The 26,219-nt window shown below is 39.9% G+C and overlaps 1 protein-coding gene across 1 annotated transcript; it reads right to left on the bottom strand.

The window, feature by feature from the left end:
* Positions 1-300: 300 nt before the first annotated feature.
* LOC138108850 (protocadherin Fat 4-like) lies at positions 301-25,042 on the bottom strand. The gene is made up of 29 exons (XM_069012037.1): positions 24,389-25,042; positions 23,259-23,384; positions 22,867-23,124; positions 22,460-22,558; positions 22,186-22,358; positions 21,097-21,245; positions 19,894-20,201; positions 18,947-19,216; positions 17,642-17,779; positions 16,627-16,843; positions 15,649-15,807; positions 15,083-15,234; positions 13,814-13,982; positions 12,696-12,904; positions 11,133-11,312; positions 10,331-10,550; positions 9,193-9,329; positions 8,390-8,533; positions 7,038-7,282; positions 6,448-6,557; positions 5,602-5,736; positions 5,310-5,446; positions 4,934-5,131; positions 4,504-4,598; positions 3,273-3,428; positions 2,558-2,755; positions 1,854-1,976; positions 1,253-1,463; positions 301-788 (listed from the first exon to the last, which is right to left on the bottom strand). Exons 1-29 carry the CDS (start codon positions 25,040-25,042, stop codon positions 576-578), a joined length of 5,583 nt encoding a protein of 1,860 aa, XP_068868138.1. The 3' UTR covers positions 301-575.
* Positions 25,043-26,219: the final 1,177 nt, after the last annotated feature.

Here is a 26,219-nt window from a genome sequence, read left to right as displayed (position 1 = left end):
CGGCGCGGAGGGCGGAGGGAGCGGGGCCGCAGCGCCGCGAGCCCTCGCACCGTTCTGGGTCTCACCGGCCGCTCCTCCGCTCCTGTGCCCAGGAAAAGCCGCTCCTCCGGGGCTGCTCCCGGCTCCGGGGGAAGGCACCGCCTAACTGGAAAATAGGAGAGAAAAAAATAAGAAAAAGGAAAACAGGAAAATTAGAAAACAGACTCTCGTTTTCAAACACTGCGGCGGACACTTCTGTGCAAAAGAACAGAATAATTGATGTCCCAAAATTACTCCATCTGAAGCAATAACACTGCAACGCCCTGGAATCGGGTTTATTGTCTTGCCCAATTAACACATGCTGAGAGAAATTAAATACACTGTGAGGCAGCGCTGCTGCTGGGGAAGCAACTCTGCAGTACAGCACTGCAGCCCTTCCCTCATATTGCTTGTTCTCGTCCTTATCCATCCTTACAATAGAAGCAGAATTAAAATCTGGATAATATTCCCATATTCTTATTGCTCATTTAATTCTGAGCTGTTCCAATGAGTCTCATTGTGGTTTTTCTAAGAATTTTCTTCATTGAATGTTCTTATCAGAGAGATACATCATCATGAGACTTGTCATCTTCAGAATCATCATCTTCAGGCTCATCATCTCCAAGTTCATCATCTCCAGGCTCTGTGTCCAAAATCACTGCCACCTCTGAAAATTTTACTCCTTTCAGTTCTTTCTCCGGGGCAGGCCATGTGGGATGAGGTGTTAAGGAAAGAGCTGGCTTCTGGTACATGTCTGTCACAAAGGAATCCTGCAAAAAAGTGTGACGCAGGTGAGGCAGAAAGCTATAAATGGTTGAGTGTGGACAAATTATAAGCAGCAGAAATCATAAAATTGTGAGCCCTTTACTGTACACATTCCATGAAGATAGAAGAAAGTCATCACTTCTGGATCGAAGTCCTGCTCCTTCTGCTAGGCAGGGACAAACAGCCCCTCCTCTATGATTTCTTATAGGATCATAGAATGGTTTGGGGTGGAAGGGACCCTAAGAGATTGTCCAGCTCCACCTCACCTGCCATGGGCAGGGACACCTTGAACTAGACGAGGTTGCGCCAAGCCCCGTCCAGCCTGGCCTTGAACATTTCCAGGGATTACTTCATAAGATTTTTTTTTTTATTCCCATCAGATTTACTTTCTTGATAATTCCTTCAGTTATTTGATGAATAACAATAAAATACTTTTCACTCCATGCTTTGCAATCAAAAAGCTCATTACCTGTTTTGTTGTGAATCCTACAGTGGGCTGGGCCTCCACATTTCTACTTTCAGCAGCTTTTTCAGGTGCTCCATTTTGCTCACATTCACTCTTGTAATCCACCAGCGTTGTGTCCAGGTAATTGTCTTTTTCAGGGGCCTGAATTTCATATTTTTCAGCATCATCTCCTCTGGTGCCTTCCAGGTTGTCAAATGACATCATCTCAGTTCCCCTGAGAGAGTTAAGAGAATTCACAGCACCTTGAGCTAAGACAAAATCTCAGCCTTTCTACAACCAAGAGCAGCGTGTGCACTGATCTCAAAATCAGTGGGATTTTACCCAGGGGAATGTTAAGTAGCTTCTTGTGTCCTGAAGGTTCTTCTCTGCATTAAGATTAACAATTTGTTAAAGAGTAAGTAGGAATTTGCCTTTGATAGAAGATTAAAGGGTATTAACTTCCTTCAAGTGTAGAGATTTTTAACTTCTCATTTTAAGGGTCTTTAAAAATGAACCTATAGCCTAGTGAGAGATCCAAGGAAAATCCTATGGTACCAGAATAAACTAGAACCATGTTTTTTATATGCAATTTTCTATAAATATGTGATAGCAGCAGTCTACTTACCCATTATTCATGTGCTCTGGTTTCTCTAAGCTTTTCAGACTTCCATTTTTATCAACTGCCCACGGGTTATCAATGCCCTCCACAATTTTGACTTTCTTAGCCAAATCCTGTTTCCCATACTTCCTGAAAATAATACATTGAAATAATAATAATATATTAAAATAATTAATTCTTTTTGAAGATTGGCTTCCTAGTTGTTTTAGGAACAGAAGATGAATTTTTTGTGTCAGAAGTTTAATACACATTATTTTACACAGCATTTATTTTCAGTATTATTCTGGGGGATTAGTTTGGAGTATTTCCTATTTTTCCATAATGGTAGCAGTGTAAATGTTTGCTTCCCTTCTGGAAATTATTTGTTTTCCTCTACCATGTGGCCCTGCTGCCACTGAAGTTAAGCAGCAAAACCTCCCTTGATTTCATCATTTATGGGGTTGGAAGAGACTCGTATGCCCCCCTTCCCAGTTAAAATTCCTGCTGTTCACATTTCTCGGATTTAAAAGTATTTATTTCTGCTTTTGCTGAGTGACAAACACAAGAAGAAACAACTTTCAGCTGTGTGTGGTGCATCCAGCATCGCAAATCTTGGGCAATGCTCCCTGCAAATGCCAGTAATTTATCAGACAAATATTTTTCGAGTTGACATTTAATTAAACCAATCAGCTGTAAATCCAAATGGCTTTGTTAAGGCAAACCCTCTGTACCTTTTCCTTCTCAGATCCAGCAGGATGTAGGCCAGGAAGGCGATGAAGGTGCCGGCGAGCAGGACCCCGAGCACGATGGCAGCCACGAGGTCCGAGGATGCCGGGGCTCCGGGAGCCTCCCCGATGGCAGCACTGACAGATGCTAAGAACACCTCCTCCAGTTCCACCTCAATGTCGCCCTTCTGCTCCCTCAGTTTTCTGAGGATGGAAGGGTAAAATGTGTGTGATTTACCAGACCTTTGTTTTGGCTGGAGGAGTAGTGAAAAAAATCCAGGATATCCCTCCCTGGTCTGCCAAGACCTTTTCTGAGGATTCAGACTTGTCATTTCTTTCATTCAGGAAAAGCTCTGTTTTCCAGCAACCAGCCCTGGTGCTCATGACCTAAAATGCTGCAAAGCTGGGGCAGTTGAACTAGACCCACACATCGCTGCCAGGTTACCAAAGAAATGTAAAATGCACCTAAAGTGTGAGTTTTTAATCAATGTTCTGCCACTCTGATGCCGATATATATTTTAATTATATTCTTTCTGCTTCAGCTTTTTTTTTTTCTTAAACTGACTTTTAAATCTATTTTGCACAATGAAGCAGCCTTATTCATGTTTTTGGCAAAGTCCGAGAATTAGCTGTCAGTAAATACTGAAAAAGCTTTCTGAATTCTAAAAAACCCTATCTGCATAAGCCCTGCCACCCAGAGGGCAGACTGTGCCATACAGACCTTTTCACATCTTCTGCAGGTACTTCCTGGTGGGCCTCATCAAAAGCAATGATTTTTACTTGGGTTTCATTAGTGCTGCTCCTTGCTTTACTTTCAGTCTCCTTGGAAGAAATATCAACCATGTATACATTCCATCCAAGTTTGTCTTCCAGGACCCTGACATCATATGAAGAAAACATTTTTAATTAACTGGGCAATGACAGATTCTTTTACTCTGGAAATTAAATAAAGTGGTATTTAATTCAACATTTGGCAGATATTAATTGATACTACTAAAAATACCTTGGCAGGTATTTTAACCTAAGCATGTAAAAATGCAGGATTATCATCAGCAAAGGAATTAAGCTGTTTTCCCAAAATTGTTGGGTGATTGAGTAGCAGAGGAAAACAATATCTATAGATTACTATAAACAGTAAAGGTGGGGAGGAGGGAAATTTAGTTTCATAATCCTCATTGTTTTCTCCTCTTTTTCCAGAGAGATTTTCATGCTGGATTGGACCAGTGGCCCAGTGAATCCATCATTCTGATAGCAATCAGCACCAGCTGCTTCCAAGAAAGTTTTCCATTTAATTTTTACCAGCAAGAAACTGGTCCATAATAGCAGCAACATCACAAAGTCATTTTTTCCACCTTCAGAGTGATTTCCCTTCATAAGCACAGGACTCCATTTTTCCAATGTAAATAGATGTTTAAGTATGGCCAAACAACAGATCTTCCATCTTTGTTAACATGCCAAAAAGGCCCAATTATGGTTTTAATTGTTGGGTGGCCATCACACATCACTGGCTAATCCCCTGTTCCTGCAGGGCTGGGATGTCCTGGAGAAGCTCTGCTGCTGTGCCATGAGGGGGGATTTTAACCTGTAGCAATGGTGGATTTGGTCTGTGGTTTGTCTGTCCTGTGTCTCCACATTTCTATCTTGCTATCTATGAAAACCCTTAGGCAGTTAAAAATGACACATACATTGAGGTGGGAAGAGACCTCTTGAAATTGTCTAGTCCAATGACCTCTTTGGGATTTGTCAGCTCAGGCCAAAAACTTATGAGGCAAAAATTGGTGGATTCCTGTGAATTTCCTCAAATTATTCTGAGCTACATCAGATTGGAGGCCTGGCTTTTCCTGGGCACTGGCTGTATCAGCTCCCTGTAGGATGTCAGACCCCTATCCCAAAGGGACTGTAAATTTATCATTAGCAATTATACCAGAATAAACTCATGGCTTCAAAAATACCTTTGTATTTCAGCACTGTTTTTTTCCACCACGTTGATCTTCTGATTAATCACCAGCATTACAATGTTGCTGCTGGAACTGGAATCAACAGTTACCTAATAAAGAATCACATGTAAGATTTTCTAAAGCATTTGTACCTCTCATAGATTGATCAAAAAAACGTCAAACAACCAACCCACTAAACAATAACAAAAACCCTCTGATATAAAATAACTGTCCTCCAAAAATCAGGTTTTGTGCCAGCATATTTTTATATGTCAATGAAAATGGCAACATCCTAATTCTAGTATGTAAATATTCATGTAGCTGACAGCCCTATTGACTGTGCTAAGTAATTTTTTGGTTTTGCCATTACCAAAAAACTTAGCCCTTCTTGTTTACAATCTTGACATGGAAATAAATCAGGATTATATAGAAAAATCTTCCTTACACTGACTGTTGTCCAGGCTGTGAGTCTTCTTGTGCCTTGGTCTGTAGCTTGGACTTCCAGATTAAATGTTCCAGTCTTTCCTGCTACAGAAACTGTAAAAATCTGTCCCGTGTTTTCATTGATGTCAAATTCGTCGGTTTGACCTCTGACTAAGCTGTAGAGCAGAAGTCCATTGTCTCCTGAATCTGGATCTGTGGCCTGGGTTTAAAAAAGGTGGTTTATGACACTCTGCTTGTGGCTTTTGGACTGCACATTGCTCTTCAACCAGTAAACTCAGCTCTCAAGAGCAGATTTAAGAGCTCCTTTAACCCAGTGAAAGAAACCCAGACCTTTCCCAGGATTTCTGTCCTCATGAAGAGCACAGGAAATACTCTACCTGGACTGTAACAACAGGGTATTTGTAGGGCACAGAGCTGGGAATGCGGGCAGAGTAGGAGCTGCTGGAAAACACGGGCTCTTCGTTCACATCCTGCACGGAGATTGTCAGCATGGCCACGTTCTCAGCAAATGGGCCTGGAAAAAACACAAGTGAACAACCTTGACCATCAGCTTTTCACCTTTCGTATCAAACTTCACAAGTTAAAGAGAATCACAACTCCTGTGTGGGTTGCAAACACAAGACACGTGGCCATTGCTCCCCTGGAATGTCATTCAAAGCAAAAAGTTACCTGAACGCTGGGCTCCTGCAGCAGAGAAGACTTTGTTGTTTGCTTGAATTAAAATCACATACTGAGAAACTTCCTCATAGTCCAAATTAACTGCTGTTCTCAGCTCCCCACTTTCAGGATCCAGTCTAAAGTGACCTGAAAGGAAAAACATGCACTTTTGCTGTTACAGCTGCCATTTCACTTGTACCCCTCCTATCTCTTGTGTCTTAGTTGCTCTTGGGATGTTTCTGAACAATGTGAAATTCAGCACTTCCACTGGCCAAACAGCAAAGGCATCACAGCTGGGTGCCCATCCCACACCAAACAGCTCTTAAACGTGTAAAGGAACAGTATATGTGAAAAATAATTTCACATTATTTCACAAATAAGGAGTATTGCAGCTTCTTCTTGCACAACTCCATTTTTTTATGTATTTCCAAGTCTTCTCACAGTTTCTACACACTTCCTTTGTTGTGGGCCAAGTGGAGCCTGGGCACAGTTGCAAGAGCTGCAGGAGGGCAGATGCCTTAACATAAGTGCAAGGAAATGATGGACTAAAAGTGACTGGCAGGGAGGAAGCTGCTTGTTTACACCACTTTCTATTTTGGCTCCCCCAGTCTCTAAATTATCATCGTTTAAGACTAAAGGAACCCATTTTGTAGCAAGTTACCACCTTTTCTAAAGCCAGAGATCAGCAAAGTCAATGCTGAAAAGCTCAGAAAGAAATTCTCTGTGTATTCCTTTTTGTAAAAAAAAGTTTATCCATGCTCTCCATCTCCTCACTTGTGCACAGCAGCACCTGCCATGCAAAAGACAGGTTATGATGTTCCCCTGGCTATTTTAACTCATTAGGGGGATAGTACTCACCTCTTTCATTGCCAGATACAACAGTGTAATCAATAGGTTTTCCTGAAGTTTCAACCACAGCAAAATCATAAATTAAATAATCCACTCCTGTGTTTTCCGAAACAGAAACGCTAGTGCAGGAAATAAATGATAAATCACAATGTTAAATTTGCCAACAGTTGTTGCCCAGGCAGGCTCTGAAATTTAGCTCTTTTAAAGAGAGTTCTCTGTGGAAAATCTTGCCCCCACCTCCCAGTTGTTTGCTGAATCTGCCCAACTTTCAGAGTGCAGTGCAAACCCTGGTTTTCCAGCCAGATTTTGGGTCATCCTTGAGTAAAACCTAAGGAAAAATGTTTTATAGTGTGCAAGGGGAAAGGAACAAAGTATCTGGCTTATAAAAGCTGCAAAGTAGAGAAATAAAAGGCAATGCCTCAATTCACATTCACAGACCCCCCAGCGTAGCAGAATTTCCTATATTTTGCTTAAATAAACTCCAAAACTGACATCCTTTCTTCTGCATGGAAAAATATGAAAATGACCTTCAACTTTGCTATGTTCTGCACTACCTGGTGAACACATCCCAGTTATATAACTTGATATGAAAGCCTCACCTGATCTCACTTTTGTTAAAGCGAGGAACGAATGGACGGTTGTCAAACACGTTCAGAGTAACCACAGCAGTGCCATTTAAAGGAGGAGAACCTTTGTCCTTTGCCATCACTGTTAAATGCATCTCTCCAGATCTAGACAGGTTTCCAGTTGTAATTATCTTCCCCTCACTCACATCCTCTATCAGGAAGAACGGGCTCACACTGGGATCCGGGAGGATGTAATACTCAATAAGGCCATTTTGCCCCTGCCATGAAAGGAACACAATGTCATGGAACTGGGAGTATGTTTGGAAGGGTAGGGTAAGCACTGAAACAAGAGATCCAAAAAACATCTAGTGAAATTATTTTGAAAATAGTGATTTTTTTTTTTTTTTAAGAATGAAAACGTGAGGTTAGCTATGGTAGGATGGGTGCCAGTTCAAAAAAAATCCAAACACAAAGCAGAAGAAAATACACAATGAATTGGTCATTTAGATAGTAAAAACATGGCAAAAAGGTCTCTAATGAAAATAAGTTAGATGTGTAGAGGGGGACAGTCGGAGTAGTGAGGGTGGCACAGGGAGGAAAAGTGCCACTCTGCACAGCTGAAGGAGGAGTTTCATGGGAGTCTCAATGCAGACCTCCCACAGTTCAGCAATTTTCAAAGGCAATTTCACTTTTTATACAAGATCATTGAAAAGGCTGATTAAAAAAGGCCTGTTAGATGATTTGCAGCAATGTACCACAGCTGCAGCTATTCTAACCAAAATTATGCGTGAAGAAACAGGAAGGCACCTGCTACACCTATTTTGTTGTCACTTTGAGATGTTTCATCTTGTAAATGATGTAATTACTAGTGATGTTGCCATGGCGATGTGGTTGACTACTGGATATCCCTGCCAGTGCCTGGATACTATTTGATGGGTGTAGTACAGATATATCAAGCAAAATTACATTTAAAGATGGGAACAGAGAGAATTAGCTGGGGTGCCACACTTCAGAGGAGTTTGGCAAGGAGACATTTCCTTGCTCGAGCAGCTGATGTTCAGTTTTTACAGATTCTTCTACCTCAAAAGTTCTAATAACTTCAGAGACACTAAATTGCTTCAGTCCTTGTATCCTTCTGAAGAAGTGGTGCAGCTCTGTGTAGTAAAGGGAAAAATTAAAGGAAACACAGCTGAGGAAACATGCCCAAAGCCAGGGAGCATGTCATTGTCAAGGCAGAGCCAGCAAAACTCCTAATTTCCAATTCCCAGAGCTGGTAGTTAAGCAGATTCACTTTCTGCTACGTTTGGTGCTTCATGGCTAGAGAGTGGAGCAGGATGTGTTTGTGCTGCAGCGCAGAGCAGTGTCAGTCCAACAGGAGGCGTTACCTGGTCGCGGTCGGTGGCGCTCACGGTGATGACAGGAGCACCCACAGGATTCACCATGTTTATGGAAGCGGAATAGGAGCTCTGGGCGAACACTGGGGCGTTGTCATTCTCATCAAGCACTAAAACACTGACATGGGTAGTTGTCTAGAAAACAAAATGGTGTCGTGCATTTTAGAGTATTTGGAATCTCTTATTTAGCATTGTTTTTTCCTTGCTTGCACATACATCAGAAAGTATAAATCAATATTTGAAAACGCTGCAGTGAAGTGTTGTTTGGGTTTAATTTTGTGAACTCAACATCAGAGATCACTACAGGATTTTAACAGGAGAGGCAGGAATTCAATGTTGCAGTAGGATCCTACTTCTTGAAAGGTGTCTGAATGAGTAAGAACAGGATGTTTAGGAGACCAACATGTTCTGGTTCTGTTAAATAAGTGTCTAATATCTTTTCAAATAAAAGAGATACAGCAGAACTAGAACAATCTGCTGAAAATTATTCTTCTCCCATGAAAAAATTATCACATCACTTACAGTTGTAACAGCAGCAGGCAAACTCCTGTTCCCCAGCACAGGTCAGTCAGCAAACAATTCAGGGTCAAAGCCTACCATGCATAATTTTGAAGTATTTCACATAATTAAAGTATACTGCTACTCAATGTGGCTAAAGGCTGTAGAAGTGTGACTCTAAACATGATGAGGTGACTCATTTATTCCACACAGTAAATGTCTGGGATAGATCTCCCTCCCAATAGTTCAAAATCCACTCTGAAGGGTCGCTGTTCATTACAGTAATGGTCTCTTACCTTGTGGAAAGGAGCAGATTTATTGTTGACTGCAGTCACTGTAAGGTTGTATTTATTCATGGTTTCATAGTCTGGAGAGTTCCTTATCTTAATGATGCCCTGTATTTCATCTATTTCAAATATATTTTCTCCATCACCTGAGACAGTTTTAAACAAACATCATCCATTAATACATCTTAGAAGCACATAATTAACTACACTCTTAAATTATATGTTTACTTGTGTCCTAAACTCATGAAAACAATTTTTTAAAGTATCAGATAGATAATGCAGAAATATTTTGAGTGGATGGGCATTTGCAACACGAGCCAAGAGAATGGGTTAATGAATTTTACAGGTACATCTGTCACCCTGGTGATGGATAGTTGGTGTTCTGGGGTCAGTCTGTTGAACAAGTTCCTCCAGGTCTGTGCAACTTTTCGAGGCACTTGTGCAGTGTTCTGACCTTCTGGAGGCTCACTCTCGTGTTTGCTGGTTGCAGTAGTTATGAACACAGTGCTCCTGCCAAGACCTCTCAGAGGAGTTGTCTGAATTTATTCTGTCTCTAACGGAGGCAGACTGAGTGACCCAGAGATGTAAAGAGAAATCAGTGTGGCTGCCAACAGACATGGCAGTGACTTCTGCTGGTTTTGCTCAGCCTCAAAGTTGGAAATAAAGGACTAAAACCATATAAACTGTATTCACATTGCTTTTGATGGTCCTTACAACTAAACCAACTATTTCAGCTCCCTGCAGGCTTTGGTCCAAAGGAGTCTAAATTTCCATCTCTGTTGTATTCTACAAGGCAGGGATGAATTAGGCCCTTATTCCTCATTCAGAAAATTATCTCTTTTCATCAAAATTACTCCTGTTGATTGCAGCTATGGCAGTCAAGTAGCTAAAGATTTTTTTATAAAGCTGATTTTTAACAGGATTAAGAATACAATTAAAAGCACAAACATCTGTAGTATCTGCAAAGTTCCTACTCAGCTGGTTTGAAAATTATATGAGCATAAATTAGTAACATTCCAAACCAGGTAAAAGTGAAACCTTCTTGGCTTTCATGGAAAGAGGTTAGGAAATAACATGGATAATACTATTTATCCTTGCAATTTTACAGACAACAAAGTGCCAGTGCAGTGACAGCATTCCTTGTTACCTGTGAGGTTATATAGAACAAAGGCATTGTCTCCTGTGTCTCTGTCTGATGCTGTGATTTTTCCAACTATGAATCCCACAGGCACGTTTTCACTGACTCTGAAGTCAGGCACTGGATCAAACACAGGTGGCCAGTCATTAACATCAGTGATCTTTATCACAACTGTGCAGTAACCCCTCTTCTTCTCAGGGATTCCATCATCTTCAGCATAGACCACAACCTGTAAGTTACACAGTTATTGGTAATGAGAAATCATACAAAGAGGTTCCTGCATAAGGATTAACAAAATCTTGGTGAATTTTGAACTTTGAAATATTCTTAGAAATGTAAAGTCCAGTTCTCAAAATAATGATTAAAAACTTAAGGAGTATTTGGGTCAATTTAAAAAGTCTTTCTATGTAGAACCAACAAATTCACCAGTATTTCTGCTTGAAGCAAAATAAGATCATAAAAAATATCAGCAGTGGCAACAACAAAAAGAATCATCTCTGCAAGATCTTGGTCCAGCACAGATTCAAGCAGCAGACAGTACTGAATACACGAGCTGGCATTGTGAAATTAGTTATTCATGTGCTGAAGTGCTTGCAGGGCAGGTGAACAATGAGCTGTGCTTGAATTTCATCATAGTCAAAAGCTGTGGCTTGTTTTAATAATGCCTCACACCTTGAGATGCTCCTATTCTAAACCAGTGCAGAAAATGTTCAAGCATTATCCAGCTAAACAAAAGCACAAGTGTCACCTGTTTTCCAAGAGAAAGATAAAGAGTTGTGAATAAAGAATATTTAAGGAATCTAAAGCAAACCTGATACTCTGTAGGTTCCTCTTCATAATCAAAGGAGGCAGTGGAATAAAGGGTTCCAGTTGTTTCATTTATCCTGAATTTTAGTTCATGTCCACTGAGAATGCCATATGTTAGGAAACCATTTCTACCTGTGTCATTGTCCTGAGCTTTCAGCTGCACAATCTGAGTAGCAGGTAAATGCTGTGGAGGAAGTAAAAAATGAGGCTCTCAGAGACTGCTTTGCTGCAATTGCTTGAATTATGTGAAAGGGGGCAAAGTTACAGATATTGCATCCACTTACAGTAGTATAGACACTTTAAAATCAAAATTACAAAACTTGTTCAGCACAGTAAGAGAGTCTCTTGCTTTCTCTAATTTACAGAAAATAACTGTTTTCCTCCCCCCACGCCTCTACCCATAGCTGCAATTTTCAGGAAGAAAAATTATTTCAAACAGCCCAAATGTTAACCTCAAGCATCTGACTTGCTGTTATTTCTGTTTAACAGCCTCTTCTCCTATGAAACTCAGTGGGTGTTCTCAACTCCACAATCACGTTTCTTTCTGAACACTATTTGGCTGACAATTATCAAAATAAATAATCTAATTCTTCCTTTCTAACAGTGTTATTTGCACCAGGATTGACAGAAGATATCAGTGTTTCACTTGCAGGGCCATTTGAGACCTGATCTCAAGTTATTTGATCCAACAGGGCATCCAGCAATTCCCACTGTGTAAATATTTCACATGGAAATCAATTTTTTAAGGTTGGGAAATGTGATTCTAGTTCTCCTCCATTAAACTAACTGGGAATATTAAAATTAGGTGTAATAAGTGAACCTATTTTTAACTCAGTGGTAGAACTGGACTAGATTTTAAGTCAGTTGTGGCTGCTATTGAGAACGTGTGTGCATCAGCTGGGGATCTCAAAGGCAAGGGAGGTGCTCTATAAAATGCTAACATGATCAATGTGCTGCTTTTTTTAAAAAAGCAACCAGCAGATTAAAATGTTGCTTGAAAACTGAAGAGTGAAATGTTGAGCAAGATGCTTTTGCATATTTAAATGCTGTGGCTTCTTCTGTAGAGAACCACAACATCTGAAAATCTGACTGAAATCTGGCTTGTTCTCTGCTGCTGATCACTTGTGGCAGCAAAATCACAACAGATTGGATGTGAGCAAGAGGAGAAGTATTGCTAAATTAGAGACTTTCCCCTGCTACTTCTCTGTATGAAGTTCCCTTAAAAAAGGCTGAGTGAGAGCCTGTGAGGTGCCCAGCACATCCAATAGATTTTGAATGCACCTGAATATTCTCTATGTAAAAATATTCAAAATGGAGTGGTAGTTCTTCCTTCATGAAGCCACTTATTAGAAAAGATTCACTTTCCCTTCAATTAGTCCACATTTCTAGATCATTCTTGTGTATTGGGATTTTCAACTTGAAATAAACCTCACAACATCATGTGGTAGAACAGAACAGCAAGTCTGCCCATTTCCAGAAGGTTTACTTGTATACTCAACAAAAGATTCTTATTATTATTATTTTGAAGACTTATTTTTGTGATTCAGTTTGGATGACATTTTCTTACCTCTGCCAATCTCTCTTCTAGTAGAGAAGATGGGAAAACTGGAGGGAAATTGTTTTCATCCGTAACTTCCACTTTCACTTCAACTTCATTAAATATGGTAGCATTAGATGAGTCTGTTGCTCGTACCTTGAAATTTACTGGAAAATCTTCCACTTCTAGATTCTTACTTGTTCTTATGATACCACTGGATGAATGGATAATGAAATATCCTGATTTAAAAAAAAAAAAAAATCAACCAGAAATTATTCTGGTTATGACTTTATCAGCTGAAACTGAAGATATGAATCCTCCAATGAAAAATATACATTATTTGCATGAATATTGTATGTTACAGTTTTCTTCAAAGAACAAAATGAAATTCAACATTTTTACCAGATTTTCAAGAACATCAGATATATCCAGGTCTGTAATTAACAAAAAGAAGTAATTCAGAAGGACAGATGGGAACCAAAGGGGAGAAAATTCAGTCCACCACTCTCCAGTCACGTCTTCACCTTCCTCTGAAACAGTGAGAGATTATTTGCCCCTGTTTCAGTTAGAAATTTTTATATTTCCTAAGAAGTCCTGTTCTTAATGAAGATGAGGAATTTTGCAACTAACTTCAAGATCACAACTTCATACAGAACACTTTACAAAACTGAAATACAGATTGGCTGTTTGATGATAGATTAAAATCAACTCTGTATTTAGTAAAAAAAGACACGTGACAAAGCACTGATGCACTTGACCACATGTAAACTTACTCTAGGCACTCACATTTGTTAAGAAAACATTGCTGAGTTAGTTTTTCTACTAGAAGTTTTTGTGCTATTAGTTATTTTTTCTCCAGCCAGAGTAACTTTACTCCTGACCAGGTACCACCTGATCTGCCTGCAGCAGACACAGCACACAGCTGGTGAAGCCAGCCCTGGATCATGTGGCTGTGCTGCTGTGACAGGAATTCAATCATGTGCAGCTGGTGCAGATCAAAGGGGTTCATTGGGCTCCTTCACATCCAGTATTAATGGCTGTGGAACTGAGATGAGAGCAAAAGGAGAGAGAAGAAACAATCCCAAAGCCCAGTGCTGTGCTCGTTGTTTCACACCCCCTCTTCCCATTATTCCACATCAAGGGCTCACCCTTCTCATCTCCAGAGGCAATGCTGTAGTTCACAGGGAGCTTGTACAAGGCACTGATCTCTACAACAAACCTATCTGGGGGTGTCTTCTCTGGCAGAGGGGCAGGGTGATAGGCTTCTTCCACGAATACCGGGAAGGAGACATCCATGGGAGCTATCATGACTGACACCTGCAGAGAAGAGGATATGGCCATGGGGGTTATGTTTTCAGCTTTAGCAAATACTTTCCTACTGAGGTGTGAGACAGCACAAATCCAGGTCTTGGCCAGTGAGGAAAAGCCTGGGAATGCTGAGTGCTGAGTTTCACACTGCCCTGAAGGCAGCAAATCTTGGTAGAAAAGGCCAGCAGCCTTATCAGTTTAGGTTCACCTGGGTGCTCTGCTGAATGCAGAGGGGGATTCCAGTTCCTCACCTACAGCACATTTCAAAGGACTTGTTTAACTAAGCAGCTCTCAGAGAGATGCACTCAGCTCCAGTCTTCCACTGGAGAGGGTATAACCAGAGCAGGAGCTTGCATGTACAGTATTTTAGAACTATTATAACTGATTTTTAGATTTAAAAAAAGGTGATAGGTTGTAATTAAATAGTGCCTACTGCTTCACAAAAGTAAAGATAGTTTATTTCTAACTGTTGCCAGACAGCTGCTGTCCAGTCCTCTGAAGAATGGTGGCTTGTAAGTGTACATTTTAAGGTTGTTGAGGGTAATTTCCTATGTCTTTATCCATATAGATTTCTAGTTCTTTTTTTAGTTCTGCTGTGATATTTAGTGGCAAAAGATCACCAGCAAGTTATAAGCACTGTGTAAAAATAATTTTTTAAATCATATTTACATTTGTCACTTTTCAATTTAGAAATATTTTTCATCTTACATTATAGGAAAATTAACAGGAACACTTTATTTGCCATCTCCTGTTTATTTATCACATACTTCCATTACATCTTTTCTGGCTGCCTCACTCTTTGACCTTGCACAGAAGTCTCCCCTGCTCTAATCCTTCTCCCTCACAGCCTGAAGCTTCTGTCTGTCTTTTCTATAATGGAATGATCATAACCATTTTGGGTGGTGTGCCAGCAATTGCTAGGGCAGCATAACTTGGTAACTGTTACCTTGTAGCCTGAAGCAGAAATGAATCCCTAACATTCTGATTCCTGGTTTGCATAGTTTTGCCTCATTAACACCCCTTTCCTGGTGCAGTTATGCTCAGTTTAGAATAAAACAATCTGGGGAATCAGCTGTGCAGCAAACAGTGCACAGTATAAATTTCAGTACCTTTACAGAGGTCGAAAGAGGCGGCAGACCCGAATCCGTAGCGGTGACATTCAACGAGTAATACAGGGGAACAGTTTGTTTGGATAAGTCTCTTGTTAACCTGAGTTCTCCTGTGGCAGTGGAAAGACTGAAGAGGCCTTCTGAGTTTCCACCTGAAAACAGAAAAAGAAGTGTTGGAGGTGTTCCCTGGAACCAGCAGAGACAAGTGACTGAAGTGTGTGCCCAGGACAGAAGAGAGACAGGTTGAAATCCTAACTTGAACATGTGATTTGGAGCAAGACACCCCCCCTAGTCCAACCTCTTGGCTCAAAACACGGCCAGGAGTGAATTCAGCACAGGTTGTTCAAGGTTTTGATCCATCAGGTGAGAACCTCCAAGGACAGCCTCTCTGAGCAGCCTGTTCAGTAATTACTGATCCTCACAGAGGATTTTTTACCCCTTCTATCCAGTCAGAGCCTGCCAGTTCAATTTATGACCATTCTCTCTCATTCTGGTGTCACACAGCTTGGTTTAGCAGTATCAAGTATCCCAGTAATAAACAGCCCTAAGACCTTTTTCTAACATACCTGAAATACTGTAGAGAATGCCTTCATCATAACCCTTGCCTTCATCTCTTGCATTGATATCTACTACCAGTGTGCCAGCTGTAGAATTGTCTGGAAGGATCTTGTAATATGAGGACTGGTCAAACACGGGTCCTTCTTCATTGACATCTTCCACAGTAACTGAGAAAGAATTGTCACATTTGGTGAGTTTTACCTAAGTGGTTACAAGTTGGTTTTGTTGTTTTGTTTTGTTTTTTTTTTTCCAGCTAATATAAACCAACACAGCTCTTCTGAATGAGAATATATCTCTGAATGAGAATATATCCTGATCAAAAGTAGGGCTGGCCAAAAGCTAGGATATTTTTATATATATACTTTTATTTATATATATATATATAATATATATTATATATATTATATGTATATTATATATATATTCTATATTTTATATTTATATAAAATATATAATATATATTATATATTTTATATATACTATATATGGCATATATAGATATATTTTATATATATATATAATTACACAGAAATCTTTATGTCTTTTTTCCCTAACAGAACAAATTTATTTCATGTTTTTAAGGAAAAAAAGCCAGCAAATCAAGCACTGTTATTTTCACAACACTAAAAATCACTGTCAACACTGTTTATCACCCTAGAAACTGCCCTTCTGTGTAAAAGCAGAAAAACCTCATAATTATGTTTTTGGAAACCTTTTCAATCAAAATGTCAGTAGGTTCTCAGAAAATAGAAAAAAATATGAATATATTGAGAGAAATAGCGTCAGTTTGTGTGAAAAATCTTCATTTTTGACATGGCAAACTTTTTTAGAAAAATTTCGTCTGGCTATAGTGGAAAGATCATATCATCATTTCTGATAATTTATTCTAGCAGACTGCATTAATATTGGTTTATGCCTCAATTACACATACTGAAATATTCCCTAAGGTTAATGAAAGTTCATTTTTTGTGGTGAAGTAGAGCTACCTGTAATGTTTGCTATGTCCTGGAGAAGTGGCTGTCCAGGATTGAAAGCTTTCAGAATAAACATATACTGGGAATGACTTTCATAGTCCAGAGGCTGAAGGGTTGCAATATCTCCAGAAAGTTCTCCAACATGAAATGAAGTCGTCTCTCCAGTTAGGGTGTAATGAATGATGGCATTGTACCCTATATCCTCATCTGTGGCTACTGCACTCAAAATCTAAAATGAAAGGGAAAAAAGTCAGAAACAAAAAGTTTAGAACAGAACAAAGAGAGTGGCAAAACATGCACACAAGACTGGTATTGACCCATAAGGTGTTTACTGACTGAATTACTTATTAATTGATTAATTGATTAATTGCACTGCTGGAATTCTGGCACAGCTTGTGGCAGGGCAGTTACAGATTGTCAGGTGATACCTCTTCCCTTGATTCCTGTAAACCATTAGGTCACATCTGCAAGGCAGACATAGAGCCAGAAATGGATACACTGGGAGGTTGCCCAGGGAAGTTGTGATGCCCTGTTCCTGGAAGTGTTCAAAGGCCAGGCTGGATGGAGCTCTGAGCAACCTGGTCTAGAGAAAGGTGTCCCTGTCCATGGCTGGAAGGCTGGGAACAAGATGATCTTTAAGGTCCCTTCCAATCCAAACCATTCCATCATTCTAGTACAGAAAAGTTTAAGAGGGATGCTGGATATATGCACAACACCTACAGCACTGAACATCTTTAAAATATGTTGCCCATAGATCTTGTGAAACTCCATCTGTGCATTGTGGCATCACTGCTGGGGACAGGAGGGAAAGGGGGAGCAGCTCTCACTCTTTGGGAGAGCTTTAAGAAGAATCAGTGGGACAGGTGCTCCACTGTCATACAAAGCAAACGTGCTGTGTGATTTTACAGGCCCCACAAAGTAGAAAGCAACCTTCACCAGTGCACAGCCATGAGGGACCACTGCCCCTTCCAAGTGCACAGAGAGCAAACAAGTGCACAACAGGCTGTTTACTCTTAGTGCCACACACCACGTGTGGAGGCTCATTCTCCCTCACAGTCACGGAGTAGGATTTCTGGGGGAACACCGGTGGGTTGTCATTCACATCTTCCACAGCGATGCTCAGAACTAAGCTTGCAGATTGTGGTGGTTTGCCAGAATCAGTGGCCTGTGAAGGAACAACTTGTCATTAAAAACAGCACTGTTTTGACACAAGCTTACTTTGCCAGTTCAATTTTGCTCCAAAAATTGTGAACTTTTGCCTCTGAAGTCTTTCTGCTGGACCAGTTATCCCCCAGTGACACTTCTCTAGCCCTGTACTTGATTAGTTGCCACATCTTCCTGCAGCTGGTATCCTCACCCCATCACATGCTCTGCCTCATTTCATTAACAATTAATCAAAAGCTCGGGCCTGGATGCAGATCAAACATGTCACGTGATCAGATGTGGCACTAATCAACACAAAACTGCTATGTACAGATGTCTGTGCTGTGGCAGTTAAAAGAATGAGGAAATCCCTTGCATTTTGAGGGTTTAAAGTGCCTACAAAGCAAGTTGTGAAGAGCATCCAGTAAGTGGCAAATTCACAGTCAGTTTTACGCTGCACAAACATCTGCCGTAGAAAATTCTAATCTGTGGGTACACACACAGACTTTTCAATTTGTCTTGAAAAGTGTCCACTTTTATTAACTTGAGATTTTGCAGAAGACACTGCTCCATTTTTAGTATGTTTCCTCTATATCTTCTGCAAGTTCTTTGACCTGCAAAAATGTCCTTCAAATATGTTTGTACTTGATGGCCAGTGCTGGAACACTTCTTTGTATGCACAATAATTGATCTGATTAGTAACAGTAAAAATCAATAAAATCAGCTGGAATAAATAGATACCCTCATGGATGTTGAATGAAAGTTTATGCTTTTTCTTTTTTTTTTTTTTTTTTTACTTGAAAAATCTCATTTCAGGTACTTTTTTAAAAGATCTGAGGAGATGTATTTTGGAAAATGAAAAACACAGGGGAAAGGGACAAATAACATGGATTGGCAAGGCAGCTGTATGGTCTAAAATGGACCCAGGAATGCTTTGCAGATGGCACAGTCAGCTGCTGTGTGACTGTGACCTTTAAAATTTAGGGTTCATAAGTCATTTATTCACTAATATCAATTTACAGAGCAGAAAACAGAGCTCTGCATACAAAACATAAGGAACACTCAAAATTTGTTCATGAATTCTAATGGAATTCTCTAAGATTAAGTAGTTTTCTTGTGATGATTTCAGTATTTTCTCTTTTTTTAATGTTGAGAATTCTGTGAATTTGCATCAAATTTGTCAACTTACCATTATTTTCAATTCATAACTGGCCATCACTTCCCTGTCTAAGGAATTTTTTGTCACCAGCTTGCCAGTAGAACTGTTAATATGGAACGTTCCAGCAAAATCATCCTGCAGAGAGTAGCTTACAAGTGCATTATCTCCTATATCCAGATCAGTAGCAGAAAATGTGCCCAAGTCTAGATCAGGTGTATTCTCAGGAGCTGATAAATTAGTTTGGATCCATGGTGAGAAGACTGGAGGGTTGTCATTGATGTCTTCAACTCTCACAGTTACCTATATTAAAAAAAAAAACCAAACCAAAAAAAAAAAAAAAAAAACAAAACAAAACAAAAACAAAAACAAAAAAAACCACAAAAGGGAAAAGAGACACAAATTTGAGCTGTAGAAATAGTGTCCAAAGGAGAATTTTGATTCATTGTTCATGGCTTTAGTCCATGGAAGCCTATAGGGAAAAAAAACCAAAAACCAACCAAGGAACAAAACCCAAAGGGATAAATAACAACTTCAGCATTTTTCAGCATCTGAGCATTTTCACGACCTCTGCATTTCAAATGTTTTTTTGTTCTCAGCTGCAAGATAACATATATGTGAGAAGGCACACTCTAACTGGAAGAGATGAGCAGAACTAATAACCTGGGGCTTTTTGGCTCATCTACCTCATGCATTTGACAGAATTATGCACAGAACCAGTTTTGGTGTTAATAAGTTTCTCTGGCTATGGATTGTTCACAAGGAACTCTCAGGGAGTGACACAATCTGTGAAGCTGACAATATCCCCAGATGGTAATATCTCCTCAGGATATAAGAAATGGGAAATGAAATAGAAGGCTCTCAAAGCTTCACATTTGCATGACAGCAGACACTTATCTGGATTTTCCTTGATTGGTAATATTTTTAAAAGATATTTCATATTCCTTGATAAAAACTATTTTGAAATGCATCTACCATACCAAAGCAACAGCTGTATTGGGTGGCACCAGAGAATCCACAGCTTCCACAAGGATGCTGTACAGGTCTCCTTCTTCCCGATCCAGCCTGGCAAGAGCCACGATGTCTCCTTGGTCACCGATGGAGAACTTGTCCCAGTGGGATTTCAGGGAGTACCCAACTTGCACAGCTATGCTTCCAGTCAGAGCTTTCACAGAGCCCACTGCAGTCCCTGAGGGTTTGTTTTCCTCAATGCTGAACTCGTAGCTGGAGCTCTCAAAAATCAGTCCAAAGCTGGTGTCATTTACCAGCAAGTAGAGAGTAACAGAGACTGAAGAAAGAAATTCAAATAGTGAAGTCACTGCTAAAATCATCATGATCTATGCTCTGTTTCCTTAAGCTCTTGAGGAACCAGTAGAAAATGATAGAAAATATCACATAGGAAAGAGGAATGATAAGAAAAAAGGACTCAAGAGAAATAAAGATTAATATGTAACACAAAACGTGATGCTTTTTATACCTAATTGGTTCTCCAGAATAACCTCACTTCCCTGATGACAGAAGTGTTGCTTCAGTGTGACAGGAGAGTAAGGATCACCAATCTGAAGCTAATGGGATGTGCAGGTGCTTCACATGCCTAAAAAATCTGACCCTTAATTGCTTTGTAAAAAGAGAGGAGGGATGTACATAAACCCACTAGTGCAATTTCTGTTGTGACCACTCGTCCTATTTTAAGAAAATCAGTTGTTTCTCCTGTTCACGATAAATCAAAGTTAACCTCCAAAAAATACATGAAAAAGTTACCAAAAAATACTACGTGATTGAATATGTTTTGAAAGAACAGAAACTCAGTTGAGGGTGATTTGCCAGCTTCTGTTTGTTTAAAGCTGAACAAACAGAGAGAAACATAGCATCAATATTATTTTAATACAGCTTTTAGAAATAACTACAACTATGGTTTTTGTACCATAAGTACAATTGCAATAAATGATTTTAAAAAAAATATTTCTAACCAGGGTTACTAAAACCAAGTTTTCTGTTAATATGATTGGCCTGGAGGAGATCAAAAGGCAAAGAGAAAGTATTCATCACTGTTGAAATGTAACATGTTTTTTTCCCTAAATTCAGTTTGACTTGACAGCAATGGGATTAATTTCAAATTTAAATGTGTGCAGGAGTTATGTTTATGTGGGAAAAGAAAGAAAAAAGGGTAAAATGTGGTTTACCACTTGAGGTAAGCTGAGGAACTCCATGATCAGTAGCAACAACTGTCAGTGTAACAACTGTGTCAGCTGTGATGTGGTCCAGGTTGTTGCTGAGGGTGATTTCTCCAGTGCCATTATTTATATGGAAATCATCAGAATGGTTCATGAGGCTGATTAAAGAGCAACCAGGAGAGCATTCATATTAATGACCTTGGAAGTGTCATCTACTTAGTGCTACCTCTGTAAGGAGCACTCAACAGACAGTATTTGCCTATTTGTAAAGAGCAGCTTTTAATTGCTGTCTTTAGCATAAAATATATTGGCCTTTTACTTCCAAGTAAGTCTTCCATCATGAAAATGTACAGCATTCATGCCTTCAGTTCCCATTATACCCCAAGGCTTTGATGTCCCTGCTAGGAGAAGGCAGATCTTGCACACTCAGCTGCATATTCAGCAGCAGGAGAAACCCAAGTGACGTTGATCTGAAGGCCTGCTAATTCCTGGTGTTCTGTGAACTCTCACAGATAACTGGATTGCTCACAAGTAATGTGTTTTAGGCAGAATGCCATCTCATAGTTAGAAAGAATCTCTTTCAAGGCAGTAGCTCTAAACATCCACAAGTTTACTGCTCATTCACCTCTCCTTCTCAATCGATGCTTTTCACCTCAAGGTATCCTGGTATTTTCCAAGATTTAGGGCTCATAGAAATCTCTTTCTCCACTGATTTTTCTATGCACAGTGCATAAAAGAAGTTAATTTCTTATCTCCTCCTCCCAGCAAACAGAAGATATGCACAGAGTCAGAGATTCATTTACTTCCTACCCAGAAACTCCAATGTATTATTCAGAATTTCAGAAATTCAAACAAATCTTGGCTGTGGGTTTTTGTTGCCAGTTTATCATTTGGTCATGCCTTCTCTTATGACATCATCATGATTTGATAAGCTCTAAAACACCCAGTAATGACTGTAATTCTTCCTAAGCATAGAAATCATAACTGATTATAGCGCTTGTAAAATATTTTTGAAGAGATCTTATCCTTCTTAAGATCAATAAAAATACCTCTCTGTTTCTCTTACAACAGGTACTTATTAACCTCACAGAAACGTACCTGTATGAAATGACAGAGTTGTTCCCAAGGTCGAGGTCAGTGGCAGACACTGACAGGACAAACTCCCCTTCCTTTGCTGTTGCCACATGGACGCTGGCTGAGTACTGTGCCCTTGTGAACTGAGGAGCGTTGTCATTCACATCTAACACCTGGATGCTGACGTGTGTGAAGTTCTGGGGTGTGACAGGAGAAAACCATGAGTTAGAAAATGCACAGGCACTTAAGAGTACAAATGAAAGGGAGTTCAGATAAAGCATAACTTGCTACTCCTTACCTGCCTTGGAGGCACTCCATTATCAGATGCCACCAGGAGCAGCTCATACATGTCTTTACTTTCTCGGTCTACAGAGCGAGTAACCACAATGGTTCCATCCTAGAGAAGACAGTGGTTCAATGCACAAATCATTTTGAGAACTCTTGTACACTGAATTCTCAGAAGGGACGAGGGATTTAAATAATCTGTTCTCCTTTGGACTAGACCACATTCCAAGCAACACCTGACCAGGAACGTCTTAGTTTTTGAATATCAACATGTGTTTCCAGCCTACAGGGCACGTGCTGGTTTGGATGTGTACTAGAATGGTACTGCCTACTCCTTTTCACCTGATGTATCTTACTATGCCAAGTTACTTCATGAACAGCAGTATCTAAATATTGCTTTCATCATACCCAAACCCTTACCTGCTGGATGCTGCATGGATTATCCCCATCCTCAGCTGACAAGTAATAAGTAATTCGTGCATTCTCTCCCTCATCCACATCGGTGGCAGTCACACGTCCAACTCTAGTGGGGTTATCCAACCTGTATTCCCCTTCCAGAGCCTCAAAACTGTATGGCTGATTCTGAAACTCAGGGTTGTTATCATTGACATCCAGAACAGTGATGTGGAACAAGGCACTTGAATTAAGCCCATTTATTACATTATCAACAGCCCATACCTGACAAAGTAAGAAAAAAAATGGAATTGTAGTTGACTGCATTGCCATTTCAACCGCTCATAAAGATATAAAAAGGCATTCAAGGGAACAAAGCAGAGATGACCCAAAGCTGCAAAATCTCTCTCCAAATTTACTTGTAAAGTGAATCCAGATGTAGTCTCCCTGTCCAGTTCTGTGTCATTCCTTAATGAAAGTGTTCCAGGGATATCCACAGTAAATGAAGTGCTGTTGTGAATAAAGTATCCCTGAGAAAAGCCAGCCTAAAAAGAAAACGTTGTTCATGTAAGTTTAAAATTATTAAGATTTAAGTTCAAAAAATAATCTTATTAATACTATTACCTGACATTTTTATAAGACTTCTCATTACAGAAGTACAAGTGATTTGCCAGGTTTAATAAATGAAATCCTGCACCCTGAGCTATTGGAATAATAGATTTCTTTGGCAAACAGGAACTGGGGTATGTGGAAGCACTTGCAGGCTTCTCTATTTGGGTCCTACACATTCTCCCAAAAGCTCTCCAAGACTTATCCCCATGATGCACAGGGCAGCAAAACAGAGTTCAGTGGAGTATGAACCGAGCATTTATGCTGCTTTAAAACTGACATGAGCGAGAGTAATGTTGCAAATCAGAAACCTCTTCCTCCAAATCATCTCCCCAGTGCCACAGCTACATTTGAAATGTCTTTATAAAATGAGGGGAGAAAGAAACCACTTGTTATAAAGCAGAGGGAAATTCTGTAATTTCCTATTATAGAAGAAACAACTCTATCAGGGTTACAAATTGCCTGTCTGTCTAAGCTGAGACTAAAGGTAAGTTTACCAAGTTTAGTTTACTGAGCAACATTCAATCAGGAACTATTATTTTGACAAAAGAAGCAATAAGACAGAACTAAAAAAAAAAAAATCTGTCTCTCTCTGCTGTGATGCATTCATCTCATATGCACATGCACAGGAGCAAACAACACTTCCTGTCTTGGGTCACATATACAGTGGGAGAGAATCTCTCCCCATCTTCCCTGATCTAGCCAGTAAACTATTTTGTAACAAGGTCTTAACTTCCTTGGTTAGGGAAGTTTTACTGCTGGCTCCAGAGAGAGCAAGACAAAGTTTTCATGACCCAAATGTTTTCATGACCCAAATGTACTTAGCACCAACCATTTAAGAAATCTCCTTTTGCCTATCTACTTCTATGCTTTTTTGCAGATTAATAGAGAAAAAACATGTCATTTTGATTTATCAGGATGAGATTAATTCGGTACCTACCTCGTCCTTGTCAGCAACACTGAATGTGTAGACAGGACTCCCCTTCTGATGGTTTTCAAACACAAACACATCATAAGCCGCCTGACTGAATTCTGGTGGGTTATCATTGACATCTTCTACATGAACAACTACAAGTGTTTCAGTGCTGAGACTTGGCTGACCTCCATCTGATGCCTCCACTTTCACTTCAAATTCATTTATGGTTTCATAATCCAGCTGCTGGTTCAGGCTGAGCTGGCCTGTGCTTGGGTTGACAAGGAACACCGGGGAGGAGGTTTGAGGTCGCTGGTCAACAATTTGGTACGTGATGAGGGCGTTGGCCCCAGCATCCTGATCAGTAGCAGACAGTGTCAGCAGGGTACTGCCCAGCTCTTGGTCTTCAGGGACCTTCACTTCATACCTGCTCGATGAGAAGGCCGGGGCGTTGTCGTTCACATCATCGATGACGATCGTCAGGTTGAGCGCTGTAGATCTCACGGGTTGGCCTTGGTCACTGGCAATCACTGTTAAGTTATAGAAGCCTTGCTCTTCTCTGTCTAGCACTTTTTCCAGCAAAATGAATCCTGAGCTGTCAATATCCATTTTTCCTTCTCCACCCTTCAGAGTGAAAACCACTAATCCATTAAAGCCCTCATCTGCATCTGTGGCTGACATGCTGGTGACCTTCGTTCCCACCGGCTCGTTCTCTGGAATGGCAATGGTGGTGTTGTTTGTACCAAACACGGGGCTGTTATCATTGACATCTGTAACTCTGATAAACACTGTGGCATAGTCAGTAGTGTTTCCATCTGACAAGGAAATATTGAAAGTGTAATTTCTCTGGGATTCATAGTCTAGTTTGGTTCCTGTTGAGATGACTCCCTTGTCATCAATGGCAAATGGAGCAGATTCTGTCAGCACTTGAAACTCAACTGCTACGTGGGGATTTAAAGCCTCATAGTCTACCTGTGTAAGATACAGCACATTATCAATAAATGAATTAAACCACATAAACCACTGTCTGAAAAAAGAATGGCTGTTTTAACAATGTCCAGACTCATTTTATGGTTGATATTGTGGATTGGTATCAACTTATGGTTGATACTGTGTCTTGATTTTTTTACTTCTTTTAATGAATTTTCATTCAGATACTTGTTAACTTCACAGATTCTTTAAAAGAAGTGAAAATCAAGCTTCAGGAAAAATGCAGAGAGGACTGCCTTTTATTGAAACGTGAATATATATAATACATAATAAAATAACTGACTGAACTTTAACCTTTGGTTTTGCCTTTCTTTATATGAAAAAAGGGGGGAAATTAACTCAAGATGTCTATAAATCAAAACCCTAAAACACATTATATTCTCACTGCTTTGCTATGAGGCCTCCCATGTGTGTTCAGACTTTCATCCAAGAAGGAGCTATCACAGTGCATTCTGGCGCTCCGCTTATCTGAGCATTTTTTTGATCAAAATAAAGAGCAAGTTCTAGGGCCTTCTTTAAAAATTCCTTTATGACTTTTCTCTGGTGGGGATTCTCATATCATGTCACAGGGTTTTAGATTTATCACCAAGAGATAAGGGAATATTGCCTATCCCAAGCTTTGAGCCACTAAACCCTTTGGAGGGTGACCAAAGTCAACAGAGGGCTACGCACAAAACTTTACTTTCTCAAGCAGTTCTGGGGTTCATTTTGTTTAATTAGGGGGGTTGGGTTTGTTTTCTTTTTAGTGTTAAATGGTAGCAGATGCTGTTTAAATGTTTGCAAAGGTTTAACTGGAAACAAACCCACCTTGGTGATAAACTTCATCTGAGGGATGTACTCAGTAGTGCATGCAAAGCTTGCTATGTAG

This window comes from Aphelocoma coerulescens, chromosome 3, assembly GCF_041296385.1.
Source record: "Aphelocoma coerulescens isolate FSJ_1873_10779 chromosome 3, UR_Acoe_1.0, whole genome shotgun sequence".
Lineage (NCBI taxonomy): Eukaryota > Metazoa > Chordata > Aves > Passeriformes > Corvidae > Aphelocoma > Aphelocoma coerulescens.
This window is presented reverse-complemented; position numbering and strand designations above follow the sequence as displayed.